The sequence below is a fragment of the Ictidomys tridecemlineatus genome, chromosome 3 (genome assembly GCF_052094955.1).
Source record: "Ictidomys tridecemlineatus isolate mIctTri1 chromosome 3, mIctTri1.hap1, whole genome shotgun sequence".
In the NCBI taxonomy this organism is placed as follows: domain Eukaryota; kingdom Metazoa; phylum Chordata; class Mammalia; order Rodentia; family Sciuridae; genus Ictidomys; species Ictidomys tridecemlineatus.
Genome location: NC_135479.1, coordinates 85,470,768 through 85,491,446, shown reverse-complemented (window position 1 = coordinate 85,491,446; position 20,679 = coordinate 85,470,768). Strand labels below are relative to the sequence as shown.

At 38.2% G+C, this 20,679-nt stretch overlaps 1 protein-coding gene across 1 annotated transcript; it reads left to right on the top strand.

Annotated features, from left to right (window-relative positions):
• Positions 1-1,921: 1,921 nt before the first annotated feature.
• Positions 1,922-3,529, top strand: LOC144375849 (proline-rich protein 23C-like). Its single transcript, XM_078041295.1, has one exon. The coding sequence runs from the start codon at positions 2,053-2,055 to the stop codon at positions 2,803-2,805; it is 753 nt and encodes a 250-aa protein (XP_077897421.1). The 5' UTR covers positions 1,922-2,052; the 3' UTR covers positions 2,806-3,529.
• Positions 3,530-20,679: the final 17,150 nt, after the last annotated feature.

Here is a 20,679-nt window from a genome sequence, read left to right as displayed (position 1 = left end):
ATTATATATATATATATATATATATATATATATATATATATATACACACGCACACATATATGCACACACAATGCAGTTTTATTCAGAAAGATTGTAAAGAAGAACAAATATTGTCACTTGCAGAAAAATGGATGAAACCAGAGACCATAATTTTTTTGAGTGAATAAGTCAAGATCAGAGAGAAAAGTACCATGTGTTTTCTTTCATGTGTGGAAGCTAGGAGGGAAAAAAAGGACCCCATGAAATTAGAAGGGAGACTAGGAGAGTAAAGGGAAGGGACTAGGGGAGAAAAGAAGGAACAGTGGGGGAAGCACTGGGGAATGAAATTGATCCAATTATGGTTTTGTGTATGTACAAATAAGCCAAGTGAAAGTTGCTATTCTGTACATTTTATATGCACTGATGAATGGAAGAAAAGCAGGCAGGCCAGCAGACAGGCAGGCATATGAGAGATAAATGTTTGCAAGAATGTAGTGAAGTTGAAACACATTGGGCTCCCACGAATGTAAACCAAGAAAAAAACCACTGGAAATAAAACAGGGTAGGCACACATGTTAATTTGAAAGGCACACACAGTACCAAATCAGTGTTTGTTAGGTGTATACAATAAATACATAAATTAAGTATATTTGATTTAAAGCCACGATTGCATTTGATTCTATAACCAACACAAATGAAGTGTTTAATTTTGGATAATTTTGCATTACCACTTAGAGCCTAAGCTGTCGTAAGGAAAAAATAAAGATCATATTTAGTGAGACCAGGGTGAGGAAGTACCAGGGATTGAACTCAGGGGTAACAATTTAACCACTGAGCCACATCCCCAGCCCTTTGTTTTTTGAGACAGGCTCTCTCTGAATTGCTTGGATCTCTTTAAATTGTTGAGACTGGCTTTAAACTTGGGATCTTCCGGTTTCAACAGGCCAAATCGACTGGATTACAGACGTGCACCACCACGCCTAGGAAAATCATTTTTTAAAACAGTAAAATGGTGGACATATAAGTGCTCAATAAAAAAGAAAAAAGTTAACTGTATTGCTTTAATTTTAATAATGCAATTAACAATTTTATTACAGGCCTTAACCTTCAGGAAAAAACTGCCACAAAGCTTTTCATTTTAGTATTTAAAAAGCACAAAAATCTGCATTTTTCATTTATTCTTAAGATAAAACGATTGTCAAACATTAAAAAGAATTTCAGGCCGGGCATGGGTGGTGCAAGCCTGCAATCCCAGCAACTCGGGAGGCTGAGGCAAGAGGATCAGGAGTTCAAAGCCAATCTCAGCAACAGTAAGGCACTGAACAATCTAGCGAGACCCTATCTCTAAAGAAAATACATAAAGAGCTGGGGATGTGGCTCAGTGATCCAGTGCCCCTGAGTTCAAAGTACCTCCCCCTCCCCTCAAAAAAAATAATAATAAATTCAGAATGGGAATGTAGCTCAGGGGAAGAATGCTTGCTTAGCATGTGTAAGTTCCTGAGTTCAATCCCCAGCACCAGAAAGAACAAAGGGGGGCTTTAAGTAGCCTTTGGGTGGGTCGGTGGTTGGGGATTATTAGGTGCAGGGGTCTTTTTGAGTGTTTTCCCCAGAATCCTGGAAAACATGAATTCTAACATTAGCCATCTTGAAATTCTATGCCTGTTTTTATCCCTCCACCCAAGAAACACCAGTGATTCTGCCCCCCAAGGGCTCAGACAGGTATTTCCCCACAGAGACACACCACAGCAAAAGCAATTACCCAGCCAACTCCTCACATCTAGGGGCGGAGCTCCGTAGGGGCGGAGCTTAGCGTGACACTGGAACTTGGGATGCGCAGGCAATATAATTGGCCCTCCAGGGCGCATCCGGGTCAGTGCAAAGGAGCAAGGTTCCAAAGTGGGACGCTAAGCACAGCAGCGGGCGCAGATCCACAGAAGCCAGGACTGCAGCCCACCCGAAAGCTTAGCGCACCTCACCTATCCTCCTGACTTGTCACCGCGCACAGCACCGCGCCGCCTGCGCCCCGCACTCACTTTGCCCCGAAACGGGAGCATCCACCACAGCGCCGTCGACATGGTGGGCATGCGGCCACGCAGCCCCAGCGCCTGCCCTGCGCCCTCGGAGGGACCACAGCCTGGAGGACCCGGTCCTGCCAAACGCCGTCGACTAGACGACCCTGCAGAACCCGCAGAGCCCCCGGCGGCACCCAAACTGCAAGACTCCGCAGGGTTAGGGTTAGCCTACAACACCGAGCTCACCTCCGTGGTGGTTCTGGCCACGGGCTGCGCCTTACACGTACCCATGGACGACGTCGACCTGGTACTAGAGCCTGCGCCAACCTCGGTCCTGCAAGTGAATCTCCAAGGACACAACCTCATTCTGATCCCTGAGGGCCTCGTGGGAGCCACCGACCAACGCCCAGGAGGCCAGGGAGACTATCCTGAAGACCCGGAACTGGGAGCCATCCTGAAACCCCTCGGTGAGAACATGGTCGTCGAGCAGGGATTCTTCTGCGAATTTATCCCAGATATCGATAGAAAAATAGAGGCCTTCGAGGAAGACGCCATGGAGGAAGAGTACGTGGAGCAATGGATGGACCCTCCAGCCGGCCCGCAGGGGCCCATCCCATATCTCCCTGCTTGGGCCCCCACCCCTAGTCCAGTGAGGCGCTCTTCTAATCCCGCCTACGACGTGGATTTCCACCTTCTGAGGCCCTTCCCCACCTCACCGCTGCAACCTCTACCTCCCTCTCCAACTTCAAGTCCCCAGGTGCGTCCTCAGCCCTCTCCACGCCCTAGGAGCAAAGCCTGCAGACGTCTGTTCTAGGAAGAAAGGAACTTCTCCCCACCCCACCACCGGACCCAACTCCTGGACACTCTCCTGGGGGGCCTGCTGGATCCCCAGAGCCCCTCAATAGTCAGCAAATCTGTGCTGACAATTGTTTTTTCTGTACCCGATTGTAAGGAAATAAAGACATCAGGAAGAGAAGGCAGATTCCACATTTTATCTTGGAAATGGAAAATCTTCAGGGAAACCAAAAACTGTTTTCAGATTTTGAGGACTTCTTCAGGATCATTCTCTGAACACACACACTCCATTTCCCTGCATTTTGTAGACCTTGTTTTCTCTCAAAATGAACTTTTTAACTCATATCACCACTCCCCTCTTTTTCCCCCAAACCAAGAAATCACTGGATTTCTTATGCTGTGAGTTTCCTTCTGTGTTTTCCCATGGATTTATGAAGACATTCAGCCATAGCATGTCTAGTTGTTCGTTTTTCCACCTGCTGCCCCCAGTGAACTGCCAAATACTATGAAGGTTGCTACATCTGATTGTATGGTGTTTGTTCTCAGCAGTCTCTTAACCTGTTGAAGAAATTCTTTTTCAATCTTACTTCTTAATGTGAATGAGATTTATGTGGAATTTTATAAGATGTTGTCAGCATGCATTGGGATATATTTTTTAAATATGTTCATCTGGTGATTTAAACCAATAGACTGATGAAAATGTTTGCTTTACTGCTATTCCACAGTGTTTTCTACCATTTAAATTGTACCCTGATTTTTTTCTAATGTAAATAAAACTTGTAACATTTAAAATGTTAATTTATTACCATGTTTGCTTCATTTCTATAAAGTAAAATATTACAAAACTGAAGTCAAAGGGTCATTTCATTTCAAAACATCAGTAACTATTCAGATTGACCACCGCACCTTACTAATTATTATTTTTAATTTTTGGTTGTAGCTGAAGAGAATACCTTTATTTTATTTATTCATCTATTTTTTTATGTGATGCTGAAGATTGAACCCAGTGCCTCCATGGACTAGGCAAGGGTTCTACTGCTGAGCTACAACTCCAACCCCACATTACCAATTCTTTCCTACCTTTTTATTCTTAACATTCTACTCATTCAGTCTAGCCTCAATTTTCATCTGGCTGAAGAATATCCTTTAATAGTTATTTCCACCATGTCCTGTGTGTGATAAACTATCTTGGTTCTATAAGTTTGAACATGGTTTTGTATGATAAACTCTCTTAGTATTGTATGCCTGAAAAGGCCATTATTACTCATGTATGAATATTTGAATTTGGTGTCAACACACCTTATATATAATCAGAGATAGGATAAATTATCGTATAGAGGTGTATTAAGAATTGTAATGCAAAATAAATTTTAAAAAGAAAAAAATGCCATTATCACATATTCATTCTTAAATATAAAATGATATATAACTGCTTGAACAATATTCGCCTATTGCCATTTTTGTGGTTGCAAGATAAAAAGTCTGCCAATCAAGTTGTTATTCCTTTTATATGTGACTTTTCTACTCATTGTAGTATATTTTTAAATTGTCTTATTTTACTTTTTGTGTTCCTTGATTTTTAAATGTTTTTATTATTGCATTATAGTTATACATAATAGTGGGGTTCATTTTGGACACTCATACATGCATAGAATATAATTGGTTCCATTTTAATACCCAGTACTTCCACTTTCCCTTCCCTCCTCTCTCCCCTGTTCCTCTTCCTCTCTACTAGTCTTCCTTCTATTTATTTTTAGCTTTTTTAATCAGTTGCTTTATAGACAATACATAATGATAAAATGCACTATGACATATTCACATATGTACATAGCAGAATATGATCAATTTCATTCTACAGTTCTACCCTTTTCCCATCCCTCCTCCTTCTCCCTCAATTCCCTTCTTCCATTCCACTGATGTCCCAAAGGAAAAAATTAAGAGCATGAATAAAGAGCTTACAGAATGAGAAAATCTTTACCACTACTCTTCTGACAGAGAATTAATACTTAGAATATATTAAGAACTCAAAAAGCTTAATCCCCAAAAAAAATCACAAAATAACCAATCAATAAGTGGGCAAAAGAATTAAACACACTTCTGAAAAGAAGAAATACAAACCACTAACAAACATGAAAAAAAAATGTTCAAAATGTTCAACATCCCTAGAAATCAGGGAAATATACATCAAAACTACATTGAGATTTCATCTCCAATTAGAATGGCAATCATCAAGAATAAAAAAATAAAAAATACTGGCAAGGATGTAGAGGAAGTAATACACTTAAACATTGTTAGTGGGACTACAAATTAGTAGAATCACTGTGTAAAGCACTATGGAGATTTGAGTCTCAACAGGAACACAACCATCATATGACCCAACTACCCTTGATATTTATCCAAAAGACTAATATCAGCATACTATAGTGATATAGACACATCAGTGTTTACAGCAATGCAAGTCACAATAGTCAAGTTATGGAATCAGCTCAGGTGCCCATCAACAGAGGAGTGGAGAGAGAAAATATGGTGTATATATGTACACATTTTGTGTATGTGTGTTTGTGTATGTGTGTGTGTGTATGTGTGTATGTGTGTGTGTGTACAGTCATAAAGAAGAATGAAACTATGTTATTTGCTGGCAAATGGATAGAACTGGAGAACATCATGTAAGTGAAATAAACCAGAGTTAGAAAGTCAAAGATGAAATGTTTTCTCTCATATGCAGAAGCTAGAGAAAAATAAAGGGGGAGAGGGTGATCACATTTTAGTATTTTTAAAAATGTTTATTTGCCTTTCGTGTCTACAGCCTTCCTGCAATGTTGTCTAGAGGTAGGCTCTCTTGCCCTTTGGCTTGATAGAATTTAACTATCACTTGATAGAATTTAACAAAATCTTAGGCTCTGTAATTTCAGTATATCTCACATATCCCCAGGTTGAAAATCTAATCACATACATAATGGCATTATCCAATCTATCTTTTGTTTATGCTTCTGTAGGAAAGTTTTTGTTTCAATGATTTTATTTGTTTTCCTCAATTTTTACCTACTTCTTGTTTTAAAACTTCTCCCACTGGGTATCAGAAAGTCCTATTTAGGTATGTTCATGGATATTAATTCGATACTAGGTTTTGAAAATTTTTAAACTCTTAACAGTTCAGTTACTTCAATTTCCTTTTGTTGTTGTTGTTGTGTTTGTACTAGAGATTGAACTCAGGGGCACTCGACCACTGAGCCACATCCCCAGCCTTTTTTTGTATTTTATTTAGAGACAGGGTCTCACTGAGTTGCTTAGGGCCTCGCTAAGTTGTTGAGGCTGCCTTTGAACTTGTGACCCTCCTGCCTCAGAGTTACTGGGATTGTAGGCATGCGCCACCATTTCTGGCTAATTCAATTTCCTTACAAGTAAAATCTCTCATTGTTTTTAATCACATTGGGTTGCCTCATAAACTTAGTAGACATCATTGATGGGAATACAGTGGGAATTCATCTTCAGTATCCACAGTTTCCACTTCCTAGTTCACCAAGGACCACAACTCAGAAACAGACCTTTGGAACTCTTATAACTTGTGTCTCTGAAAAATTACAGGTCTTATCCCCAAGCAATCCCACAGCTGTTCATTCTCAATTTCCACCTGCCTCTCCTGATCCACTGTAGGCCTCTTGAAATAGTGGTCAGTGCCTCCTCAGCCTCTGACCATGGCAGTAGGCTGATTTTCAGACACCTAAAAGGAGTTGAAATCCCAAATGCCACTATATATTTTAGTCTTACTACAAGAAATACATTAAAATATCAGCTCTGCATTCAGAAATAGAACTTCCTACTCCATTTCTGATACCTAGAAATCTGTATCTTCCTTTGGATAGTAGATATCTACTTTAATATGATTTAATACATCAATGCTGTGTCTCCAGTAGATGAAATCTCTTTGTATTTACTATTGTCTTGTCCACAGTTCCCACCATGACTCAACCCTCCCTCCTCCTCCCTCAATAGCTCAGCAATTAGTCAGTCATAAATCTCTACCGAATTATCTGCTCATTCTGTGGGTCGGTGGCCCTATCTACAAAACTGTGTCTTCTATTACAAGAGCCTCCTAATCTAAACTAGACACGAAGCACATCCATTTTCAGTCACATGTTAATGGAACAGTTCCAAGAGATCCTTAAAAACAATTCTCTTCAAAGCCATCGAGAAAAATTAATATTTTTAATGGGATAGCACATATTATAAAAATGTAAGAGAAATCCTTCAAAGCCAAAAACTGGTGACAAATCATGAATCTAGAGAAGACAGTAGATGTTGAAGCAAGAAGTCTCCTTAAGAATCTATGGTGAGCTAGAACTTTGGTTGTAATGGCCTATTTATGGTAGACAGAAAATAAAATTCAGTGCTTACACAACATTGAAGAGAAAATCCCAGGCTTCTAGTGATTCTAAGCTCTTAACCCAAACTTAAAGAATACATAAGGAAACACAACACTACAAAAGAGAAAAATTAGACCTAAAATGGGACAAAGGAGTCAGTCCCTCAAATGGTTGCAACAGATTATCAGTTATAAAATATTTTTAAATAAATATAATTTGATTGGCTGGGGATGAAGCTCAGTTGGTAGAGTGCTTGCCTCCCATGCACAAGGCCCTGAATTCAATCCCCAGAACCACAAAAAAAATCAATAAATGTAATTTGATTGAGAGAGATGGAAGCTTTAAAGGGGAACCAAAGGAAACTTACAGGAATTAAATACATAAACATTGAAGTGGTGAATATAAGGAATGGGTTAACAATAGAGAGAACTAACTGGAAATGGAAATATACTGAAATCATCCATATAGCTAAGGGGAAGAGGTAAAAATATATAAAACGTGCAAGGGAAGTTCACGGACTTTAGACAGAGGTTGCCATCTACCATCACTGTCACAGATGAAGAGGATGAGCACCCAGAGAATAGGAAAGCAGTATGAATGCGGATTCTCTGGATTGTTGATAGAAAAATCATTCATTCATTCATTCATTCATTCAACAAATATGTACTGAGTACCTTCTGTGTACCAGATATTTTTCCAAACCCTGGGAATACAGCCAAGAACAAACTGGTTAAAAATCAGTCTTTGTGGAGTGCAATAATTCTCACAAGAAATGATTCTACCCTAAATGAAAGTAGTTAACACAAACAATGATATGAAGTGATATTTCTCAGACATATTTTCTGGTGGTTGGGGGCAGGGGTGGTTACCAGGGATTGAACTCAGGGGCACTCAACCACAGAGCCACATCCCCAGCCCCATTTTGTATTTCATTTAGACACAGAGTTTTACTGAGTTGCATAGTGCCTTGCTTTTTGCTAAGGCTGGCTTTGTGCTTTTGGTCCTCTCACCTCAGCCTCTGGAGCTGATTGGATCACAGTTGATTGGATTACAGGGTTACTGGTGTGTGCCACCAAGCCCAGCTCTCAGATATATTTTGAAGATTGGAAAAAAACAAGATTTGTTGACGTGAAACATGAGGGAGGTTTAGGGTAACTTGAAGGTTTGGAGCCTGAGCTCATACACACACACACACACACACACACACACACACACGCATGAACACACCAAAAAAGATGGAAATATTGTTTTCTGAGATCAGAAAGACTTTGAGAGGAGAAAATGATTTTTAAATTAGTTCAGTCTTGGATATGTATGATTTGAGTTGCTCGTTACATAGCTAAGTGAAGATATTGACTATAAAGTGAGATACAGGAGTTTGGATTGCTTGAGAATCCTGAAAGATGGAGACATACTAGTGTTTTGGAAGAATCATCCAAGCATATTTTTAAATCATTAGGAATTATGACTGAATCAATGAGGAACAGAGTGACAGAATCAATGTGGAATAGAGTAAAAAGCATTCAAGAAATGAAGAGCAAGAGCCCCAATGTTTGAAAGAGAGTGGAGGGCTGCACTAAGAAAGAGTAGTGGGTGGGATGGGTGTGGTGGTGCCCATATTCCCAGCAGATCATCTCAACATCTGAAGGTTGAGACAGGAGGATCACAAATTCAAAGCCATCCTCAGCAACTTAGTGAGGCCCTATGCAACTCAGTGAGACCCTGTCTCTAAATAAACTATTAAAAAGGACTGGGGGTGTGGCTCATTGGTTGAGTCCCTCTGGGTTCAATCCCAAGTACCAAAAAAAAAAAGTGGGCCCTGATAATCTGATAATATTAAATTGAGAAAGGACAAAGAACTGGTTGGGAAGTGGCAATGAGGAGCAATAAAAACAAAGAAAAAGAAGAACACAGCAATTGGGAGCAAGTGGAACCCCTAGAAATACTAGGGCTGTGGAATACACTCTCCAGTGTTGAAGCTTACAGGGAAAGCATGGTACTCAGAGCAAGCAAGGTCAATTGTAGAAAGATAAAGAGATGCCAGGGAAGCTGGAGATTTTGCAGTTTTGAATTATTGACTATGAGCTCCAGAATACCAAGTAAAAAGTGTAAAAGATGGAGAAGTGAAGGAGACAGAAGATGTCATGTACAGGGTATTTGAAGATTTACATCTGGCATATGAGATAAAAAGAGATTCTCACCCTGAACACAGACAAAACACATGAGATTACTCTTCATGATCCTACAGCAATAGAGGTGGGGGTTTGCAGTGCTGAAGAAAGAACACGCCCTGTTCTGGGCATAGTTTTAGCATCCTCATTAAAGAAGCACAATGATGTTCAAGATCATAAATAAGGACACATTTAGACAGATTATTGTAAGGGTACAAAACACCAAATCCTAAGGAGAGGACATATAGAAAGAGTAGGTGAGGTCCTAGGTTCAATCATCAGCACCACAAAAAGAAAAGGGGGATAGATTGATGGCACAAAGAGAAGATGACTACAATGAAGAGGCAAAGTGTTGGAAAGCTGATTTCTCAACAGCAAAAAAAAAAAAAAACGGAAGACAAAAAACAGTGGAATAACAGCTGCAAAGCATTGATACAAAACAACTGAAATTCTGGCCTGGAATTTTTCACTTAAATGAAAGAATCTTTTTAAGATATGCATAAAATAAGAATGGAAAATTATACTGCATGTATATATACTATGTCAAAATACACTCTACTGTCATGTATATTTAGAAAGAACAAATTAAAAGTTAAATAAAAACAAAAAATAAAATACTAATAAAGCATTTCTTAATTTATTATGTGAACTCACAGTCAAAAATCATAGAAACAGAGTATAAGGGTAGTTAGTGGTTGGGAGACAGTGAATGGTATTGGTCAAGGGATACAAAGATTCAGTTTCACTAAAATAAGTTTTGAGATATACAGTATAGCATGATGGCTATTGTTAATAATTATGTATTGTATACTTCAAAACTGCTAAAATAGGTTCTAAATGTTGGCTCCATAAAAATGAAAAGTATATGAAGTGGTGAGTATGTTAATTATCTTGATTTAATCTTCCCACAACTTGTACATCTATCAAAACGCCACATTTTACCTCATAATTGTATATAATTGTTAGCTATTAATAAGAAAAAAATTGTTACATGATCTTAAAGGACCCTGTCTCAATTTTTTTTAAAAAATTAATTTAAAAGGCTGGGGATGTAGCCCAGTGGTAAAGAGTCTATGAGGTCAATCTCCAGTATCAAAAAAAAAAAAAAAGTAAATGTAATAATTTAAAATGTCAACTGTATGAAATTATCTCTGGCTAAACAATAAAATCAATGCAACAGAAAGATCAAAAAAATCCACATTTAAATGAATATATGTATGTATGTATGTATATATATATATATATATATATTAAAATAGAAAATTATGCAGTTCAGTGGGGAAAGATGAATTTTTCAATTAAAAAATATCAGGACAATTGGTTTTGCATATGGGGAAAAACTGGATCACTATCTCATGATTACAAAAGAGCCTGCTACATCTGGATAAAGAGTTTAAATTTTGAAAGGTGAAGATGTAAATATTGGAAGGGATATAGAATGACCTTGGAATAGGGAGTATTTCTGAAACAATACACAAACATCACAATCATAAAGAATAAAACTCATGGAGTTGAAACCATTTTAAAATTAAGCATTTGTTTAATATAAATAAGGTGAATAAAAACAAATCACAAAATGGGTAAAGATCATTTCAATATATGTAAGTAAGAAACAAGTTCCAAAAATCAGTAACAAAAAAATATGGGCAAACAACATAGATATTCCACAGAAGATGTTACATGGATGGCCTATACATATGTGAAAACATGATCAATGTCATGAGTAATCAGGGAAATAGAAAACACCTGGTATACCATTTCATACCAACAGACTGATAAATGCTTTAAAATCCAACCTCATTAAGCGCAGGCAAGAATGAGGTACAGAGAGAACACAACCTCCCAGCGGTGTTCCCTTACACAAAGGTGCTTTGGGGCAGCCAGGTAGAAAGTTTGCATTATCTATTATCGTTTAGATGCCACTCAATACCCAGAAATTTCATATCTAATTGCCCTAATCATAAAGGTTAAAAAATAAAAAATTGTGTCTTATAAAATTAAACATGTGTTTTTTGGGGGATGGGGTGTTTGTTTGGTATGAGATTGAACCCAGGAGCACTGAGCCACTGAGCCACATCCCCAGTCCTTTTTAATATTTTATTTAGAGACAGGGTCTTTCTAAATTGCCTTAAGGCCTTGCTAAGTTCCTGCAGCTGGCTTTGAATCTGGCGATCCTCCTGCCTCAGCCTCTCAATGATCCGCTGGTATTACAAGCTTGAGCAGCTGCACCCAAATAAACATGTGTATTTGATTCCCGTGTCCAACACAAATCAGGCATTTAATTTTGTAAAACTTTCTTTCCTTCTCTTAACTATTTGTGAGGATAAACTAATTTTTACACTTAATAAAGGTCAAATATCAGATTTGAATACAAAAAAAAATCTTATTTTTTTCTTCTGAGCCTGGCTTCCAACAAAATACTATTCTCTTTATTTCCTAAAAAGCTCTTTTATCAAAGAAAATTTTGGTATTTCTAATTTCTCTCATAAATGAAAGAAATTTCTAGAACCTTAAGTAGATAGGCTGGAAAAGCAGTGATGAGTGCCGAGATAAAGCTCTCTTCTGGAAAATTTAGAAGAGACATTAGACATAGGCTACTTCTAAAGTAAGAAAGTCGTTTATAGGTTGCATTTTGGGTTTTAGTCGGTTGGTTTGTTTTTAATCAGAAATATGAGCAATAAGGACCACTGGTCCCGGCGGTGTTCCCTTTTCAAGCCTTCCTAAAACCCTTCCCTGCTATTGCACTACACAGCACCTATCCCGCTGGCCACGCCCTGAGCCGTCAAAGTCTCCAGGCAGCGCTTCTGCTGAGCCCTGGCAGGTGATTCCACAAACCCAGCTAGCAACTGAGCCCTTGTCGTCCGCGCCTGCAGAGGGAAAGCCAATTATTCCAGGGCGGAGCCCAGCGATAGGCGTGGCTCCCCAGAAGCCCGGACTGCGGCCCGCCCTCCCAGCTAGCCTAACCCGTCTTCTAGACCTATCTGTCATCGCCCGCGCGCAGGACTGCTCGATCCGCGCCCCGCACTCAGTCGGCCGGGACCCGAGAACGCAGCCGCAATGATGGTCTTGTGGCCACGCAGCCCCAGCGCCTGCCCGGCGCCCCGGTGGGGACCACAGCCCGGAGGACCCGACCGTGCCAAGCGCCGCCGACTGGACGACCCCGCAGACCCTGCAGAACCCCAGGCGGCGCCCAGCCTGCAAGATTCCGCGGGGACAGCTGACGCCACCGCGCTCATCTCTGTGGTGGTCCTGGCCGCGGGTATCCACAGGCACCCCAGAACGACGTCGACCTGGTGCTGAAGACCGCGCCAACCTCGGTCCTGCAAGTGTCTCTTCAAGGACACACGCTCATCCTGATCCCCGAGGGCCTCGTGGGCGCCACCGACCAACGCCCAGGAGGCCAGGGAGACTCTCCTGATGGGCCGGAACTGGGCGCTTTCCTGAGCGCCCCCGGGGAGGACGTCGAGCAGGGATTCGCAGAAGAATCTGTCCCAGAGATCGCCAGCCAAGAAGAGCCTATGAGAAAGAGGACATGGACCCTCCAGCCGGCCAGGGGCTGGGGGCTCCTTCCCTCCAAGTGAGTCGCTAGGCTCTTTCCTTCCAAGTGCTCACGCGTACTTGCTACTGGCGACTCGGAGCGCTGTCCAGGACCTCAGTGGCAGCAAAAACCTCTTCCAGGAGTGAACTGACTCCATAATTCATCGCCATTTGGTTGAGGGTATTAGTGGATCTGCAAGACCCATTGTAAGCACAGAAGAAGCAACCACCCAGATATGCGACATCTTCATTCGAGGACCGTGGACAGCTACATATTTCCTTTTTGGTTTGGTTTGAGATTGTTCTCTCCTTTTGTTTTGTTTAGCGGAATTTCTTAATCAGTAGCAGGTGAAGACACCAAAAATGAAAAGAAGGCGGGCACTTTTGTGAATAAGTAACCTCAGAGAACCCACCATGGGCTTTCAGTTCCCTGGCCTCTGCCGCCGAGCTATTTCTTCCACCTCTGCCAATTCCTGTCTCCCTGTTTTATCCTAATTCTTGCTTAAAACTCATCTCAACTTTTTTTTTCAATTTTACCCGATTTTTCACCACTTCCATATGTATCTCTCCATTCTCTACGATCAAGGTTGTTGTCTTTCCTTCTTTATGTAATTATGAATTTGCATGTAGGATTGCTCCAATATCTTATAAGATGCTTCTGATTAATGATTTTTTTTCCTGTTTCTTCTTGCTTTCCTTAATTTCTTTTCTTGGATCTGGTCAACCAAGATAAATATATATTAGATAAATAAATGAAAAAAAACACAAATGTAATGCACTGGACCTTTTGGAAATGTTTCTAAAACCTGAGGGTGGTAAAAAGTACAACTGCTCACTACCATACACTTGGTTTCAAGCACAGACATTAGGTCTAATTTATTTTTGAGAATTTTTTCATTCCCAATGCCTATGAGCCCACCACCCAGAATTGGAGTTATTCTTAGTACTATTTCCTCAGTGTCTTTTTTACTTCAAAGAAATTATTTTTGAGAGAGAGAGAAAGAGAGAGAGAGAGAATTTTTAATACCTATTTTTTAGTTTTCGGCGGACACAACATCTTTGTATGTGGTGCTGAGGATCGAACCTGGGCCGCACGTATGCCAGGCGAGCGCGATACCGCTTCAGCCACATCCCCAGCCCAAAGAAATTATTTTAAATGATGTATATCCTTTCACTGCATTCCTCGCTCCCATTCCCAGAACATTCCTATCATAACATGAAGTTGGTATTATTCCAATCAAAATACAAATACTACATATACATTATACATAAGTACAGATAGAAGTAAGCAAAGTTTATGTTGTTTTGTAAGTGATTAGATTTTCATACCTGGCTTCATATTCTTTGATTTGTTTTTTTTTCCCTCACTCTGTTTTTTAAATCATGACTTACAAATATAGTTGATGTTTCCTAAAGATTTGAGTTTCCATCATATGAATATGCCATTCTTTTTGGGGGGTGTAGGGTATCAGGGATTGAACTCAGGAGCACTAAACCACTGAGCCACATCCCCAGCCCAATTTTGTATTTTATTAGAGACAAGGTTACACTGAATTACTTAGCACCTCACCATTATTGAGGCTAGCTAGCTTTGAACTCGAAATCCTCCTGTCTCAACCTCCTGAGCCACTGAGATGCCATATTTTATCTATTCATTAGATTCATAGTGATTGCGGTTTTTACTATTACAAATGAACTTGAACTTGTCATCCTGTGTGCCTAGGAAGAGTGTCTCTAGGAAATACACCTGGTTATATGAATGGGTTATAATTTCAGTAGAGTTTACCAAATTGTTCTCTAGAGTGATTACAACATTTGAACAGCTCCAGAAGTCTCTCATCAGACCATATCACTTTAAATTGTTTTCCAATGGTATCTCAGTTTTAAATTTTGTACTTTCCTAATTACTGGTAAGATAATGCAATTTTTTAATGTGTACAAGGGGATCACTTTTAAAATAATCTGATGCACTTTAATACATTGTAAATTTTACAGTTTCAATTTACCACAAGTTCAGTGGGAAGGACAGGTACAACCTGGATTAAAGCACTTACTTTTCAGCTGGCTCCTTTTTAGTCCATTACTAGGCAATTATCATGAGAATCAAATTTTCCCCAGGCAGAAAATTGACATCTTAATTTATTAAGCAAATTTTAAATAGTAAAAGCTAAGTTTGGAGGTCTGAACATAGAGTTTTAATAGAAAACAGTGCAAAGAGAACCAACATCTAACTGGGTAAGAATTAAAAGAGAAAAAGACTAGTCTTTTCCAAAAAAGTAGAATGTGGAAAAGAAAAGGCAGACAAAATAAAAAGCATTCATCACTCCCAGACACCATAACTCTAGCTTCTGTAACTCAAAATCCTTCATATTATTTGAGAAGAAGGCAAGAGAGAGAGAGAGAGAGAGAGAGAAAGAGAAAGATGGACAAAGACAAAGACAGAGACAGAGACAGGGTGTTTTGGCCTTACTTCCTATTTAAGAATCTGGTAAAGACAAGAAGGATGATACTCAGGTGAGGAAAGCCTCCATCCACCATGTACCCAGCCACCATTTTGAGGAGGAGCAGGGGAGGAGGGCATCCACACACAGGGAGCATTTCCTACAAGCTGCCATGTTATCTGAAAGAAATTAGAACCCAGCCTGTCTGGGATTCACTTGTGTGGGATGTTAGAGTGGCCCTCTTCCCCACCCCACGCTTAAACCCCCCAAACCTATGAGGTAGAGGCCCATATGGAAAATGAAAAGTATATCCAATAAAGATTTTCTTTACATGACTAAGCAGAAACCTGTTCACTGATCTTCTGTTTGCTGTCAATTTACATCCTTTAACCATTTTTTTTCTATTGTTACATCTATTAGATTTTTCCTTATTCATTTGACATTTTTTTTCATGATATGATTCCCTCATTATATATCTTGTAAATATTTTTTCCAATGTGTCCCTTGGCTTTTAACTTGCTCAATACACAGGCTTTATAATTCTCATAAACTGAAATCTCAAGGTAGTTTCTTTATAATTTATATTTTGTGTCAATTTAAGAAATCTTTCCCAGGATATAACATATATTTCATACACCTCTAATCAAATCTCAAATTTTTTTCTTTTTTTTCCAATTTAAACATTTAATCTGTCAGGATTTTCCTTTTTAATTTTTTATTTTATTTTATTTATTTATTTTTACAGTTCAGGATAGGAATATATTTTTCTTTCAGATGGAAAGTCAGTGTCCCAGGATCGACTATTGAATTATCTACCCTTTCACTACTTACTTATAATGCCAATTCTGTCCATTACAGATGTTCACCCTATAAGGGCAAACTAAAGAAATAAGCAAATACTAAGTTTACAACAGCAAGCCCTCGCTAAAGGAAATCCTAAATGATACAAAAGAGATCCCAAAGTGGAAGTTCTGGAAAGCAGAGGGTTGAGTGGGGGGATGAAAAACAAGGAGAGCCAGGTGCAGTGGTGCATACCTGTAATCCCAGAAGATCATTGATCATCCGCAGGCTGAGGCAGGAGGACAGCAAGTTCAAAGCCAGCCTGTACAACAAGTAAGGCACTTAGCAACTCAGTGAGTCCCTGTCTCTAAATAAAATACAAAATAGGACTAAGATGTGGCTCAATGGTCTAGTGCCCCTGAGTTCAATCCCTGGTAACCCCCCCCCCAAAAAAAAGAGTAGTATTTATGTAGGTAAATTTAAAGGAACAGTGGTTGGATAAAACATTAATAATGTCTTGAGGGTATAAAAACAAATCAAAGATAGTATTAAAACACATGGTAAGTGTAGCATTTAAGCAAAAGATTATAAAATGTTTTCAGATTGTTGCATGGCTTGAGGGGTGAGGGAGGTAAAATCATTGAATAACTAAAGACTCCATTAATTCTAGACTATGATATGTAAAACATGCATGATTTAGTATAGAAGTTAATTAAGGAAAAACAGAGGGATAATAGACATTCAATTCATTCAAAGTAGGCCATGAAGATACAGAAAATAGAACATACTGGACAATATTAATTGGTAGCATTAAACCCAAATATGCCAACTATTATCTTAAATGTAAATGGACTAAATGCTCCAGTTAAAAGACAAGGATTATGAAATTTCATATTAAAAATCAAATATTATTTTGTGTATAAGGGAATGTTATAGAAATGTTGAATATAAAAGAATTGAAAAGATATATAATGCAATAATCACTAAAAGAAATATGTTGATAGTAAGTAAAATAAACAATATGGAGAAATAAGGAGCATTGCTAGGAGAAAAGAGACTCACTAGAAATGATAAAAAAATTTACCAGATATATATATATATATATATATATATATATGCCTTGAAACATAAAACAAAAATTAGCTAAACAAATAAATTACATTACTATAACTAACCCAGTAACTGAAAGATCAAAGACTTTTAAAATGTGTAAGGACTGAGGGTCCTGCTCAGAAGCAAAATCTCAATAAAGCCTCCTTCAGGGACCTTTTAAAAAATAAAAAAAATAATAAAATAAAATGTGTAAGGATATTTAAGACTAGAACACCAGAGGCCCAACAGAAAATTTTAGATTCCTAAATTCTATACTTTTCTTTTCAAATGCACACAGAAAGTCTACAAACTGAATATACAGTAGATCATAAAACATAAAGCATGTCTTAACAAATTTTAAAGGATAAAAACCATATGGAGCATATTCTTTGACTATAATATGACTAAGTGATAAATCAATGACAAAAAGAAAAATAAACAAATTGCCAAATGGTATATGCTTCTAAATAGCCAATAATTCCAAGAAAACATGCAAATTAGTATTTTGAATATGCAATAACAAAAATACTACATATCAATACATGTGAAATACAATCAAAATAGTTCTAAGAAGGAAATTTATCTCTGAAATCAATAAGCTAAGGAATTATGTTAAAAAGTTAGATTGAGCCAGGTATGGTGCAACACACCTGTAATCCCAGCTACTCAAGAGGCTGAGGCAGGAGGATCACAAGTTCCAGTTTAGTCTGGGCAACTTATTTATTATATAAACATAAAAATTAAAAGGGCTGGAAATGTAGCTCAGTGGTAGAGCACTGGCCTACAATTTGAAAAGCCCCGAGTTTAATACCCAGTATCACAGTATTAAATGTAAACAAATTAGAAAGATAAAAATGCTAGCATAAATTGATGAAAAAGAAAGAAAATAAGATTTTGAGCAAAAGATGGAAGTCACAAAATAATATATAATATTATAGTACTGTTATAAAGATCAAAACAGCAGGGTGCAGTGGCACATGCCTGTAATCCCAGTGACTCTGGAGGCTAAGGCAGGAAGATTGTGACTTCAAAGCAAGCCTCAGCAATGGTGAGGCACTAAACAACTCAGTGAGACCCTGACTTTAAATAAAATACAAAATAGGGCTGAGGATGTGGCTCAGTGGTTGAGTGTTCCTGAGTTCAATCCCCAGTACAAAAAAAAAAAATCAAAACAAATATAACTCCACTAACCAACCAATCTGCAATGTAAGGGAAAATAGGTGCCTGCATAAAGAAATGGTATGCATGCTATAGTTACAGAAAGCTATAGTTACAGAAGCTGTAGTTACAGAAGCTATAGTTAGAGAAGTTATAGTTACAGAAGACACCACTGAATTTCCTCACCCATAAAAAACAAAAGCCAGGGGCTGGGGATGTGGCTCAAGAGGTAGCATGCTCGCCTGGCATGCGTGCGGCCCGGGTTCAATCCTCAGCACCACATACAAACAAAGGTGTTGTGTCCACCGAAAACTGAAAAATAAATATTAAAAAATCCTCTCTCTCTCTCTCTCTCTCTCTCTCTCTCTCTCTCTCTCTCTCTCTCTCTCTCTAAAAAAACAAAAGCCAGTGTCACCTTGATACTAAAACCAGCATAGACATAAAAGTAAAGCAAATAGCAAAAAAAAAAAAAGTGTCATGTACATAGCCACAGAAATTCTTACAAGATAGTGACAAGTTAAAATCAGTAAAATGTAGGAAGGATAATGACCAAATGGACTGTATCCTAGTAAGGCAAGATTGGTTCAGTACTCAATAATCAATGTAACTCACTACATAAAGAAGAAAATTCATATCATCACAGTAGATTCAGAAAAAGCACTGAACAAAATTTAATGTCCATTTGTGATTTTCTTTAAAAGAAAAATTTCAAGAGAACTAGAAGTAAAAAAAAAAAAAAGGAATTTCCTCACCTAAATAAGGATGTCCACAAAAACTATGGTAGAAGTCTGAATATTTTTCCCCTAAGATTAGAAGCAAGATGAGGAGATGAGGATATTGTTTTCAAACCTTCCGATAAGCATTGTACTGGGGGTTCTAGCTAGAACAATAAGGCAAGAAATCAAAGTTAAAGCTTAAAAGACTCACTCCAATCAGAATGGCAGCTATCATGAAGACAAACAACAATAAGTGTTGGCGAGGATGTGGGGAAAAAGGCACACTCATACACTGCTGGTAGGACTGAAAACTGGTGCAGCCAATATGGAAAGCAGTATGGAAATTTCTTGGAAAATTGGGAATGGAACCACCATTTGACCCAGCTATCCCTCTCCTTGGTCTATACCCAAAGGACTTAAAAACAGCAAACTACAGGGACACAGCCACATCAATATTTATAGCAGCACAATTAACAATAGCTAAACTGTGGAATCATCCTAGATGCCCTTCAATAAATGAATGGATAAAAAAATGTGGCATATATACATAATGGAATATTACTCAACCATAAAAGAGAATAAAATCATAGCATTTGCAGGTAAATGATAGAGATGATAATGCTAAGTGAAGTTAGTCAATCCCCAAAAAAACAAATGTTTTCTCTAATATAAGGAGGCAGATTCATAGTGGGATAGGGAGCGGGAGCATGGGAGGAACAGAGGAACTCTAGATAGGGCAAAGGAGTTGGAGGGGAAGGAAGGGGGCATGGGGTTAGAAATGATGTGGTGATCATTATTATCCAAAGTACATGTATAAAGACACGAATTGGTGTGAATATACTTTGTATACAACCAGAAATATGAAATTTTGTGCTCTATATGTGTAATAAGAATTATAATATATTCCACTGTCATATAGAAATAAAAAATATAAACAAAAAAATATTGTGGAAGAGTATATTGTGTGTATAACATATAGAAATAAAATACTCTGTTTAAAAAAGATATGCTTGTCTGGGGCTGGGGCTGTAGCTCAGTGGCAGAGCACTTGCCTAGCATGTGTGAGGCACTGGTTTGATCCTCAGCATCACATAAAAAAATAAAATTAATAAACAAAGATATAAAAAGATATGCTTGTCTGAACAGTAAAATCCAAAGAATCTTTAGAAAACTATTATAACATGTGTAGTAAAAACATGAAAAATATAGGTGTAAAAATAAGGAAAAAAATTACAGATTTAGACTTTTAAAATAGAAAGTTTTAATGGATGGTAACAAACAAATTCTCAGTAAATAGAGAGACATACCATGTCAATGAACAGGAAGACAATGTCATTAATGTCAGTGCTCCCCCCAAATGATCTATAGATTCCATGGAAATTCTTTAAAAATACTACAGAATTTTTTTTAGAAATTGATAATCTGATTCTAAAATGTATATGGAAAATAAAGTAGACTGAATAGCCGAAACAATTTCAAAACAGGAGACTGAAATTAAAGGCTTCCTTTACCTGATTTCAAGGCTTATTATATCATTAAGCTAACATAATCAAAAATATAGTATTTGTTAAAGAATAGACAAATCTATGGGACAGAATAGAAGAAAGAATCCTGAAATAGTTTGTGTTTCTTTA

Coding starts and splice junctions, on each gene's coding strand:
- LOC144375849 (XM_078041295.1), top strand. CDS start 2,053: ATGGTGGGCATGCGGCCACGCAGCCCCAGCGCCTGCCCTGCGCCCTCG.